This window comes from Harpia harpyja, chromosome 3 (assembly GCF_026419915.1).
Source record: "Harpia harpyja isolate bHarHar1 chromosome 3, bHarHar1 primary haplotype, whole genome shotgun sequence".
In the NCBI taxonomy this organism is placed as follows: Eukaryota; Metazoa; Chordata; class Aves; order Accipitriformes; family Accipitridae; genus Harpia; species Harpia harpyja.
This window is the reverse complement of record NC_068942.1, coordinates 70,720,198-70,734,062: the sequence shown is the minus strand read 5'-3', so window position 1 is coordinate 70,734,062 and position 13,865 is coordinate 70,720,198. Positions and strand designations below refer to the sequence as shown.

At 39.1% G+C, this 13,865-nt stretch overlaps 1 protein-coding gene across 11 annotated transcripts in view; it reads right to left on the bottom strand.

The window, feature by feature from the left end:
• WDR20 (WD repeat domain 20) overlaps positions 1 to 13,606 on the bottom strand; it is a 49,328-nt gene extending 35,722 nt beyond the window's left edge. For 6 of the 11 annotated variants that reach the window (XR_008234576.1, XM_052783205.1, XM_052783208.1 and 3 more), the window contains exon 1: positions 13,252 to 13,602. Coding sequence is in view for 8 of the 11 variants with exons in the window: in XM_052783205.1 (XP_052639165.1) it covers positions 13,252 to 13,515 (264 nt within the window). In the remaining 3 variants the exon portion in view is untranslated. Of the gene's footprint in view, positions 1 to 8,784; positions 8,812 to 9,784; positions 9,908 to 13,251 lie in introns of those variants that run through there. The other 5 variants (XR_008234575.1, XM_052783203.1, XM_052783204.1 and 2 more) reach the window with 3 other exon arrangements.
• Between the last annotated feature and the right edge of the window lie 259 nt (positions 13,607 to 13,865).

Here is a 13,865-nt window from a genome sequence, read left to right as displayed (position 1 = left end):
AAAATACATCACACAAAATTAAATTCCCTGTTGAAACACTAAGGCTGCTGTAACTTCATCACTGAAGTTGTTCAAATGTCATTTCTTCCAACTTTAAAAAAGATCAAAATACAGTAACACTCAAAAGTTGGCTTTACAAGTGTGTTTTATGGCAAAAAAAACCCCAACACCTGCAGTTCCTTGACAATACCCTAATCTTTTCCAATTTTAACACTGAAGCTTAAAATAGAACATTCCTCTCTTTGAGGGTATTCAGAAGTATTGAAACAAAGAAAATATACAGAGACTTTAAACATAAAAAGAACAAATAACCCAAAGCCGGACTGATTCAGGGAATCAGCATTCAGACTATTGATTTACTTGAAATTTGCAAGCTACTGTATGATCATTATTATTAAATTAGAGCAAGTTCAGTTTCATGTAGACTTGTCAACAGGTAGAAGTGAACTATAAATTCATACTGCATAACAACATATCTAGTATAGCTCCATTATACTAAGTAACACACAGTCAAGAAGTAGTAGGTTGAGTTTCCACCAGTCTACCACCCTGGTATTTATCTTTGAAAGTTTCCCCCATCCCCTTTTCAGCACGTAACAGGAAAAGTTATTTCTTCAGGAGGGAAAAAAAAAAAAAAAAAAAAAAAAAAAGCAGCAGCAAGGGAGCTCGGGATCATCCGTTGCTATAACAAAACAACATTTCAGTCCAACAGTGTAAATTCACTGCTTGTAAGAAAAAAAATTATCTGTTACAGAAAAGCAGTCTGAGTAATTGGAGTAATTGTACCCTGCATTGCCTTGTTGCTATAGAAACTTACTTCACTGTAGCAGTTAATTGTTAATTTATATTTTTTTATTACAAAGCTCAATAAAAGTCAAATACACCACAGTAATATCTGTCCAGCAAGTCAGAATTATGTCTTTTCTGGCTACTGTTGGATTTTGCGAGCCCTACAGGAATGCCAGACGTTTTTGATACAGTGTTTTTATTAAGCCCATAACTCCATCATGTTGCAGCACATTAACAAGATATTACTAGAACAAAGCCCTAATTACTTTTGTAGTAAAAATAAGATGTAACTGGTTGTTATTCTAAGAGCCCCAGAACAGTCCTACAGAAGTTATGTGAATAAATTATCAACCAAATGTATAACCTATGCTCCAAAACCAGAATGATGCTCATTGGTTTATGCTTTTTGTGGTCGTATTTAGTAACAGACAGATGACATAACATATTTGCCTTAACTCTTGTCCTGAAGTTGTTAATTTGCAATGCATCTTCCTTCTGGGGCTGAAGACATTTCATAACAACCCAACCCAACTAGACAAAAAGTGTTACAGAACAAGAATAGGAGCACAGGCTACTAGAAAACAAATATCCAGGACCAAATCCCTAACACAGACACACTGCAGTGAACTCAGACTTCCCACAATCCCATACATACAAGTTCTAGGATACCACTTAGTCTGCAAACCAGAATCCTGCTTCAGAAGTTCTAGAGCAAAAGGCAGCATGGTCCCAATTTCAGCACTAGTTTTCCCAATAGCCTTATTTTAAAGTAAGCAAAGTATTAAGATACTTCAAGTAATAGTAAGTGCTGCCAGTAAACCGGTACAGACACTATGTGGGGAAAAAAAAACCTTTTGCCTGTTATTAATGACTTTCTTCAAAAATTACCACTAAAAGGCTAAAAGTGTTTAATGTACCAAAATGGTCATGTAACATTGTCTTCTTCCTCAGGCTGATTTTTGTCTCAAGAGTAGGAGGGAGTGACCAGACTTCGCTATTGTCACCTACTGATCTTCTTCCAGACAGTAGTGCTGGCCACTGAGTAACTGCCCACATCTCAAGCATTTTGCTAAAGGTCCTAACAGAAGCCTGTATGAGGGTGCAGAACTGAACACAGGCTACTGACAGAACACAGCCCAGCTATTAAATCATTCCTCCCGTTGATATGGGCATACTAATACTATGCATGCTAGGGATTTCTGCTGTCAAAAATAATCATACCTTTAACCAGCACTGACATCAACAGACTGTCCAAATCTAAATTCTCCTTTATATCAACTTGTGCTGAAGTGCCACAGCTGCAAGACATCTACTAATCAGAGGTGCTACAAATGAAGAAAGGGATCCCAAATGACTGAAGAGAAAGCACAGGAAAAGCATTTTCTAGCATCATAAGACTGGACTTCTCTGAGCACTGATCTTACTAGCATTCCTCTTTGGCTCTCTTACATACAAGCAAAGGCTCTATCAATTTAGGACTAACAAAAAACAATACACAGATCCACTAGATCAATGCCAGCCCAATACTTTTTTGCAAAAGGGGTTACCTATTGCTCAGAAGGAACAGACATGCAGGCTGCTACAGTGCAACATACGAGTTAGAGCGCTAAGCAAGCTGCCTCTAGACTGCTGCAGTAACTTAATTGACAACAAGCACTTTGTTACTCTTAGCAATGAGGAAAAGTATGAATCATCTTGAGCATCACTAAAGGCAGCTTCATCTGGGCATCTATTTGAGTTGTTCAGAGCAGTTGTTTGCCCCATCTCTCCGATTCAAAAGTGCTAACGTGTGCCCACGCTTAACCATCCCAGTTCAGTCTAGTGCATTTATAGAGGCTGCATTGTGGCTAAAACACAGAACTACACTTGAACAGTCACTTCACTGGCACAGAGTCTATTCTGCCAACACTGTTAGAAGGTTGGAAACTTCCATCTAGGACAGCATCTTAAAACTTTGCAGGTGTTTGCTGACTACATGACACAAAGCCCTAATTTATTCTGTACAAGGGACAATAGTTTCACTGCTGAAGGCGAGAAAGGCAGGCCATCCCCATGTTTTAAACTGATGTGAACATAACTGGACAGTTTTCCTTTAGAGGGGACAGAGCGTAAGTTCACATTCTGAAGTAATGGCAACATTTTGCTAGAAGTCACCTGTTGAGATACATAGCTAATGCTGTTAAACAGCAATTATTCCCTAGTCAACCCATGCATCTTTCTTTTACAAGCCCCGCTCTGTATTTCTGAAGGTCTTATTTGGCAAAAAACTCCTCTTGGATCAATACACCACACTGAACAGGCACACTTTAAAAAAAAAAAAAATTCTTTGGTTATTTATAAGCAATAGAATAGTAATTTGAACTGATACATACTGACACATGCATGATGGGCTATAAGACAGGTTAAGAAATACTGCATTCGGCAGTATACGTGGTATCAAACTTCAAAAGTGGTATTGCTTAACCATGCTACTATTCCTGCCTTCATAAATTATTTTTTAAAGACAGATCCTCTTGACACCGTAAGTGCAAGCAGGTAGCTACTGAAGGTCTCTGGCCCACTCTCCTCTTAAAAAGGAAAAAAAAAACAAAAACCAAAAAACACCAAACCACAAACCAAATAAACAAACAAAAAAAGCTCTAGAAATACTTTCATTTAAAAAGGAAGTCTGAAAAATAAATCAAACTGTTTGCTATATAGATCCTAGTAGGAAAGGTGGAAATCTGAAGGAAAATGGAGACTAAGCCTCTATCTATGGCTTCACAATACAGTATTAAAGTTGATTTTAGAGGTAGTATTTCAGACCACTAAATTATGCAAATCCAAACATCTAAACTATAATTTAAAATCTTATGAACATGATACAAAAAATAAATCATTGCATAACTATTTTTCTATAATACTGAGGACAGTAACTAATAGAAAACCAGAAAAGTCAAGACAACAAGAAAAATACAACAACTGCCAAAATTTCATTTTAATGATAGCTTTAAACTTGTATCAGGGTCATGTTCCAACATCCACCTCAAATCTAAAGAAAACCTGCACAACTTTTGTAAAAGTCTTAGTTACAAGAACTGTGACAAAAAAAAAAAATCCTCAGAAATAAAGTGCCATAGTTAAAATATGACAGGACTATGACTTGTAGGATTACATATTTGTTATGGTTACATTTGTAAGTCAGTAAGAGAAGACATTTATGTTACTCAGATTTACTGAGTTATCCTTGTGACTGTGCAGGCTCAAGTGTCCTTAAGGCATAGTTCCAATAGTTTAGCTCACCAGACTTGTGGATTTTTAACAGATAGTTTCAATATATATTGCCATCCATTCAGTCTCCTGTTGTCACTGCTCCCTTCTTTAGTTGAAAGGAAGCATTAAAGCCATAAACCGGAGTCCTCTCAAAGTTTTATGTAGTATCACTTTCCTGATAAAATGTATGTAAACTTCCTGTAAGATAAGAAGAATTACTTTTTTTTATTCCTAGGAGCCTTGGGATAATGAAGTTTGTTCATAACATCTAAAGTTTTCTCACTACTCCAGGGCATTTTTAAGTTAAAGTTTTTGCTTAGACTAGCATTTAGTCTAATACAGCACTTCACATTCTCTAGGTGTACAAAAGTTAGGCATTATTAAACAAAGCACTGCTTAATACAGCCACCTTCCAAACCCACACAGAGTTAAAAATAAAAAATAATTTTAAAAAATTATAAGCATTATTTCTTTGACCATTACAGCCACATGAGAACCTTATGATTAACTCATGAAATTAAAGACGAATTATAGTTGGTAAACCAAACCTAAAATCAATCTGCAGAAAGTATCTATCAGAGATCTATTATTCCATCATGAACAGCTTTACTGAATAATGCAAGAGAAAAATCCCAATGCAAGTTATGACACTGCCACTGGAAAGACTTCAAGACTTGTAGCGGCTGGTGGTCCTGCCCACAAAAACTACAGGGCTACATCTAGTCTACCAACAGTCTGCTGAACAGAAGCCGGAACAAGCAAAAGCAGCTGCTTTATTTTAAGTCACAGGGGGCAAGAAATGGGAGGGATATAGATGCTAGAAGATGGACTGCATATATACATTTGGACTTAAAAGTGGTGTGAGGTAATGAAGGAAAAATACTCAATTTCTGGGAAGGACTCAACAGAATATTATTACTTTAACTTACAGTATGGCACATTTAACATTACTGTTTAGCTTCCTTAAGCTTTCTAAGAGGACAATGGCATTATTAGGCACTATTGGTGCTAAATGGCACTGTTTCCAAATAGTAATTTGTCCAAGTGTGTCAACTCATAGTCATGACAACTGGACAGCAAGTGGCCTTTGGATACAAGTCCTTCAAAAGAAAGTATTTCAGATGGTTCCCTTTAGCCAGAGAACTACAATAATACTTCAAATTAGGGTCTTAAATTTGATTCTAGAATGCCAAACAAGACAATTATGGCTTGCAGTCCTGTCAGAGATGGGTCTAGGCAACATTTAATTAGAGTTTGAGGCACCTTCAATGTACATTTAACCATTAACAGTTAACTACTTAACTGTTTTGCAGACTGTCAGATGTCAAAGCATACTGCAAACTCCTTGTAATTTAAGCACATAGCACAACATTTTTGTAAATATTCTGACAAAGCTGGCCCACAAAACTCACTACAGACACAGAAGTGTTTGTTACACATGACCATTATTCGCATCTGTGAAGCATTATGACTAAAATTTTGTCAATTTGCAAAACAGTAAGTGCCACAATTAATGGTTTTACACTAATTTAAATCCCCCCAACTGAATTCATGTGAGTGCAATATTACTATAATTAAACTTCAATACGAAACAAACAACCCCACCAAATTATACCTGCAGTGGAAAAAAAAAAAAAACAGCCACCAAACACCAAACAAGCAACCACACACACAAAAATTCAGTGCCTATGAAATACTGCATATCAATTTGGGGATTTGGCCAGCATAGCCTAGTATTCACTCTCAAACATGCCAGCCAAACAGGCAGCTACAGATAAATGAACTATTACCTCTGAGAGCAATCCTTCAGAGGATATACTGCAATAGCTTACTGAAGTCAAACAGTTGTGATATAGGCTTAAAGCACAGACTAGAAGTAAAAGCACTACAGACTAATGCTGCTATCTACAACTCAGAAGTAGCCCCCAGATAATAATCATCTTGCAAGCTTCATCAAGTGCAGATATTTCATTCTCTTCCACAGCAAGAAACATTTAAGAGTGTAACAGTGACATTTTAAAGCAGCCATTTAGTCTTTAAAGCAGCTTTTTAGTCTTTCCTCTTACTCAAGCCAGTCCTAGTTGCTCTATATAAGCCTCACAACAAAGTTAAACACTTAAATCTACCTATACTTCTGTAATCTACACTAGCTCTTCACTATTTCCTTCAGAAGCATCATTGAAAGAAAGGGATCACCAAAAAAACCCACCCTGCAGAAAACTCTACAGGAACATTTGGTAACGTCCTGTCGGTCCTTAGTACAGCCTAGCTAGAATTAAGAAAGGAAACATCTATCTCCATCATAAAACTCAAGGTGGTAAGTATATCCATCCATTAAACACTTGAAACAAATTCCCAAGAGACTTTCAAATACCTTCACAAGCACAGATCAACAGGTAAAGTACTACTGATCTAGCCACAAGACCTCCCTCCACAGGACTGGCAAATACAGTCCCAACATAAAAACTACTATCTACAAGATAGAGAAGAAAAAACTCAGCAGGAAATTAATGGATTTCTTGAAAAAAAGAAATCTACAACACCCTTTTGAAGAGAAATGAAATAGATTTAGAGAGCGTCACATCCAGCACACCCAAGAAATGTGGACTACACAAATTCCTCCAGCACAGAAAAAGGGTATCTTCCCAGTTGCAGGACAGCACCAGATACCTTTGAGAAAAGGTCTGCTGTCTATACTGTGGTACACCAGCAATCTGTCATCTCTTTGACAACAAAAGTGATGTTTCATTCTGGTACAAATAAAATTTTAAATGCAGAACACTTTGTAGTAGAATTCGACAGTCATAGTAGTAATATAATATGTATATTACCAGTAATATACCATACTTTCTTTGGTATGAAAACCACAAACAAATCAGACTGTAAGCACCTAGACAAAGGGGGGAAAAAAGCACACAAAGTAAAGTTGCCAAAAGCAAGCACCAAACGAATCTCATTGTCTTCTGAAAAAAATAACTGGACTAGAGAAAAAGGTCAGCAGCAAATGCAACGCATTGTTTAAGTTCTATGAGATACTTTCCTTAATGGAAGAGAGTACACATCAAATTTGTGAATGACATCAAGATTGGAAGGATTTTTTGCAGTATGCAGCACAGAATTGGAAATAAAAACACTCTCTAATAAACTTAATAGAACAAAATTCAATGAAAATGCTACGTGGCATTTATAAACAACAACAACAAGAAAAATCAAAACATGGATAAAAATGGAGAAAAACAGCAATATGGTAAGAAACAATCCAAGTCAGTCAACACTATGAGAATGATTCAAAAATGTCAATATTATTCAATATGTTAGTGAGAATATTAGAAGACAGACACAGCAGGCAATAATTCTCGCTTACTCTGCACTGAAGGCACAGTGGAAGTACTATATCTAGTTTAGGTACCACAAATGCAAGCTAACAGAAGCCAATACAGAAGAGAGCAACCAAACATTTGGAAGTCATGATCTGAGAAGAAAGGTTAAAAGAACTACATTTATTTACCTTAGGAAAAATGAGAGGAAAAATTAACAAGTTTTCAAATATGTAAAAGCCAAAGCAACGGTCAACTGTTCTCTATGTCCACAGTAAATAACAGCATTCGGCCTGGGGTTTGGGTTGGTTTTTCTTTTTCATTGAACAAGAAGTTTAGCTAGATATTGGGGCAGGGGGGGAGGAAAAAAAACTGAGCACCAAAACAAGTTATTTAGGAATAACTTTTTTTTTTTTTTTTGTGGAATTCTTGTTACTGCAAGTTTAAGAACTGGTCACAAAGATGTAGGTATACTTCCCTTTGCTTCAGAGCAAGTGTATCTTCAAAGATCCTTACAAATCTCAGCATTTTTACAGCTCATATATGCTATTAAAACACACGCCTTTTTTGAAGGCCTGACACAGCTTAGTGATCTCTAAGTATACAGTAATACAAACTCACCTTCCCACCACTTCTTGAGAAAATTTGATCTTTTTCTCTACAGATTCCAGCTTCCAACCCAGAACTCTCTCATACTGCTCTTCCCAGAGCAATTTATTAAGCACAATGACAAATGCCACCCATTATCATTCTGTCGTTTTGACAAGATCCTAGAGAAACAGTCTATAGAATGAAAGTCACCACCAAGGATAACACTTCTCAACTGGACAACAAAGACTCCAGTATCAAGCCAGACATAAAAAAGGTAATTTATAGAACTGCAAAGGAAGGAATCCTACACGTCGTCAGTATTTTTACTGATAACCAGGGACTGCCAGTATGCTAACTCTTAATTAAAGAAGTTGAGATACGAAATCACTTTCATCTTAGTACAAATATAATTACTTCTAAGCCACTTGCTCAACATAAGGTTAAAAAGACAGTCAAGAGATTCTGCCCTCCATGCCTCTGCCACCTACATATGTTTCTACTCCAACAGCATTACAACATACTATAATATTCTAGTTATTGACAGACTGCTGCTTTAGGTAGCTGCAGGTAAAAAGTAGAACTAAAGACAAAGCCTCTTTTTGTGAGAAAGAGGTTCCAAAAAAAGAAACAACCAATGTTAGGAAAGTCTGTCATACGTTAACAAAGACAGTAGATAGCCAGAATTTAAATACAATGCAAAAAGTTTAACATAACATAATAAGCTAAACTACACATTCAAATTTCGTAACCTCCCAATATGTTACATAAAAACTAAGACTGTGCACCATGCAACACTATGGCTAATACGTACCTGTATATGACTGTATTGCAGTGACAGTTGCAGACTAACTTGCCCAGAAACCTTTACAACATACAGAGAATAATACATTATCATACACACAATTTCTTAAAGGAAAATACACTAGCTTCCTAGTAGAAAGGAAAACAGATTTGATAGTTAATGTCAGCAGCAATCTAGAAAGCCTTGTCTTGTCAATCATTCCTAAGGCAAGGAAGAAGAGATAGCTCTCTCCTTTTCTAGCCTAATGAATCAACTAATAAATCATTTTGCTAGCCACAAACCATATTTAAGTACCCCAAGACTGCCTCATAAGCAAGAATCAAGTAATCCCTCACTCCTGATTGGGGCTGCAGGAAAAGGCAACCCATCCAAAGCATTAATGCATCACTGTTTGAGCAATAATTTTTGAACTATTACCTTAGAAGCCTACTCCATGAAGAAGCAAATGCCTAAAATAATAGAAAAGGCTTCCTTTAACACCTTTAACTCTCTTAATCAAAATTAAGTCAACAATCCCCCAAAAACAGATCACTCTGAATCTGACTTAAGGCTAAAGTAAAGGCTTTATTCAGGAGAGGTCTCGTAAGGCAGTGGATCTGATCTGACTGCCCAGGCCACTGAAGGGGGTAGCTTTGTTCCTTCCCCGCCCCGTACCACCACCCCTTTCTTTGCTCTCACTGTGCCTGCTAATATCTGACCCCAAGATGAGACAGTTCAACTCACCAAATCAAGAGAAAATCTGCCCAGAAAAACTGCAAGTACTTTGCTGCTGGTTTAGCAAGCTGAACTAGCTCAACCAGAGGTTGAGCACTGCCAAAGATAGCAAGGAGATAGGAGTGCACTGCCAAGAGGATACTAATACTGCTAGACCATCATTTTCAGCTGTCACTAGATCAGTTGAGTTCATGAAAATTTACCCCTTCTATTTAACAAGAGATCACTGTACACATCTAACCTTAAAGCCAAAGTTAAGGAAGACTGAAAGGGAAAGCCCACTGACACTCAGTGCAGTTGAGAATAATTATATACTTACATAAGTAAAGCAACCACATCTCATTCCATCACAGTTTTATTTCTCCTTACTAAACTATAGGTTCATTTCTTTTTTCAGTGGATCCAAATCAGAAAGCAGCAGTTTTCTGGAAGCCTGCGTTGCCTTATTAACACAAAGAGAGCTGCATAAGTTTCATTATAAAAACAACAATGCACTGGCTCACAATTAATGTGCTTTCTATGACATAGAAAACATGGAAACATGGTAACATGTTTCATGGTAATGGTAAAGTTTAATGGTAACATGGAAACATAAAACAGTAAAAACTCAGCTTCCTTTTTAAAGATGTGAAGAACAAAGTTGGGAGAAAATACCTTTTTCCTTCAAAAAGTCTCTAAAGGCAGCTTGAAATGCTGTCCAAAACTCTCTCTTGCCTCTCTACCAAACTATTATTGTCTATTAGTACTCCAATCTCCACATCACTGTCCTGGACACTAGACGTAACTTTTCAACCAAGTTTCTTGGAAGAAGGATCAAGGTTAAAGAAACATCCCTGGAAACATTTTTTTCTTTATATAGGTTAAATATCCTAAACAGAACACATAGATTAGCAGCCTACGTAAAAAGATGACTTACAAACTAGATATAGCAGATGCAATGTATTTAGGATTTAAGGGAAACTAAAAGAAGAAAGCATCATTGATTTCAAGAAATATCCTTTCAAGTGGTATCTTTGACTCAGTATCACATTATTTACTCTTAAGTGTCATTCATGGCTTAAGTATGACTCTTACGTGATGTGTACTGATCTGCAGTGGATTACCAATGCAAGAATTATCTCAGTATCTACCAGACAGGGTTACTTAAAATAAAGTCCTGGTGGCTCTTTCACTCATTTTAGTAAAAATATAGCATTTTCCTAGCAAGAACAGAAGCAGACCTTAAAAAAAGACAAAATCATAGCTACCTGATATATACATATAGCAAAGCTTCACTAAATTCAACTCATACTCTAGTATTCTAATATTACTTAGCTAAAATGAAAATTATAGTCTTAAAGTAATTAGGTAATTTTTTTAAAGGGATACTTGGATAATTATGAACTAACAGTTAGAAATGAAGTTATCAGCATCTGTAATATGCAGAGGATCACAAATAGTTTGGTCAACAGATAAAGTCCCTCTCCCCCTCCTGCCCCCAAGAACAGGAAGGCAGGCAGAGTTTGATAGTTTGTTCAGTTAAGGCAGAATTACATAGTGTCAGTTTAGGTAACAACAGTGCTCTCGCTTTTATGATAGCCGCAAGATATAACTGTTGATTCTGAAAAGCTCAAATAATCAGTTGAAAGACTGTCAGCCTGTTCTTATGTCAACTTTGTACATAGACAAAACAATGACTTCCAACTGAACAGTTTCAAAATAAATTCCAAAGCAGCAAGTATTACAAGTTCAAGACAGACTATCTTCCCCATTCTCATGTAAAGCATTTTCCTTAAGTGTGTTTCAATCTATTTCAGCTCTTTCTCTAGATTCACTTTACTGAAGTTAATGTATTATACGTATAGAATATACAGTGTATTCTAAATTGCTAACACTGTTAAAGGTCATTGAAATGAATTCTGTTCTAACAATGCGTATGTTTTACACTACTCAGAGAAAAAAGTATTTAACACCGTAACAGGTACGTCTCAAAGCTCACAATTTAACAATCTGACAAACTAAAATTTTCTCATTACTGTGTATCACACCAGCAGCTTTTAGCATCTAAAAAAAATGTAAAGTACTCAGCTCAAAGTGATTTTTATAATTTGAAAAAGTTATTCAGTTCCCTATTTTCAATGAAGTTCCAGGCTTTACATTTTTATTTTTTCAGAAGTGTGGCAAGAGATGACTAAGACAACTTGCAAGAATCACATGTGCCATTACTAAACTACATAAAGGCCTGCTCTGTAATCTATGTGAAAAAACTCTGCAGTTACTTTGTATGGAAAAAACAAACATAAGATATCAGAATCCAAACATGGTAATAATTTACAATACAGATTTTCAGATATATTGCCGCCCGCAACACCTTGTAAATAGTAAAGACAGCAACTGCTTATAAATAGCAAATACTGTTTGACACAAAATACTCATCACATGCTTAAAGAAACTATTGTCCAAGTATTATTTAAAACATAACTAGATTATTAAAATTCATTAAAGGGTGAAACTAAAATCCATAAGCACACTTTTCCATGTAATTATACAGGACATATCAGATCTGTTAAGTCACAGTCAACAGATAACCACACAGGCTTTATTCTCCAGTTGGTGCTTACATTTTATACAGAGGAAGAATGATATGGGCACTAGCTTAGGACATAGTAGATTCAGGTATAATTCGTTGCTTATCTACAAGCTTCCTGCACAGCCTTACATACGTCACTAGTTCTCTGTGCCATCATCCCATGCTGAATGGTAGACTCAGAGCAGGAAGATTTCAAGGTACACACGTTATGGCAGCTGAGTCCCAAGTATGTAAGATAATGAACACCCACTTTTTGAAACATAAAATAGAAAGCTGACAATCATTATATCTGTGTTTACATATATTAGGGGTGACACACGTTCACTTAGCATGACAAATTCTGAATGCTTCTCTAAATCCCATAAAATCAAGGGCCTTAAAAAACAAGTAGAAAGGGTTTGTTCATAAATACGGTGACCCAAGAGATCAAACACATGAACTGTTAGTCCTGCATCAAATAATGACAGGCAAAGAGTCTCTCTCAAGTGCATCAATGGTTCTTTCCTGTAAAAGCAACTTTCTCTGTGTTAATTATCTGACATTTAAACCTCAGCTCAGTGCACTGCTCCCATTTAGAAACAATCCTAAAATCAGTCCACACTTCAAAGTCACGATAAAGGCCTAAAATTACAGTGAATACTGTAGCCATTCAATCAAAGCTAGAAAGATCCTGGAAGGAGGGATTTGACAGCACCATAATCACGGCAGGCATTAGTGCCCAGCAAACTCAGACCTGAACCAGCAGGTGAAGAAGGCCCAGGGTTGCCTTGCCAATGGAAAGCCAACCCTCGTTCCTGCACGCCAAGGAGGGCCCAAGCAATCGCCTCCCTCCACAGGGCCAACCCCCAGACACCTACCGTCGGCGATACCGTATTTGACGTAGCCCACTAGTACTGAGCCAGCGCCGGTCCCCTCACACAGCCCTCCAGCCCAGGCCTACGCTCCCCCTCCCCTAACCGCTACCCCACAGGCCAGTTAATCGGGAGAGCGGCTGAAGTCCCAGCCACGACCGGGCCGCAACCGAGAAGCTGCCAGACCCAAGGCCGCCGGTGGGGGGCCGAAGGAGAGGCGGCCCGGCCTCTGCCCCCCGCCCACGGCGCAGCCCCCCGCGGCGGGGCTCCCACACTCCACCGGCAGCCGGCGGACCCTCGGCGGGCGGGCGGGCGCCGCGGAGCCCCCGCCACTCCCCCCCCAGCCCAGCGGCCGAGCCCCGGTACCTTGCGGACCCCCTTGTAGATGTAGAAGTAGAGCTCCCGGCCCACATTGAAGCAGAGCCGGTCCCCGTTGCCGCTCTGGTCGTTGACGTTGACGAAGGAAACGCGGACCGGGTTGGAGCCCTGCGAGTTGAAGGGCACCCGGTTAGGCCGGCTGTACTCCGAGTGGCTCAGCAGCTTGTACAGCCCCTCCCGGGTGGTGAACTGGGTCTTAATCTCGTTCATCTCCTTCCCTCCTCCCTCCGCCGCCATCTTGGAAAGGAGCATTCATCCTGCCCCAGTGCCCGGATGTAGCGCCACTGCGCAACCGCCGCCGCCGCCGGCGCTCGCGCGGCCCTGCGCGGAGGCGGCCACGCAAACGGCGTAAGGGGGAGGAGCGGCGGCGCCTGTTTACTGCGCGTCTGCGCACGCGCCGGGCTGCCCGCCCTTGGGTGGGCCCTCGCGGGGAAGAGGCGGGGCCTGCGGGGTGGGGTCGCTCAAGATGGGGGCGGTGCCGGAGGGCGAGTGTTGTGGGGGACGGGGGGAGAGGGGGGTCGGGCTCCCGCTGGTGGGTGCGAGGAGAGGCTTTTCGGGCGCGCAGGGACTCGGCGCCTCAGGACGTGGGGCGTCTGCCCCTG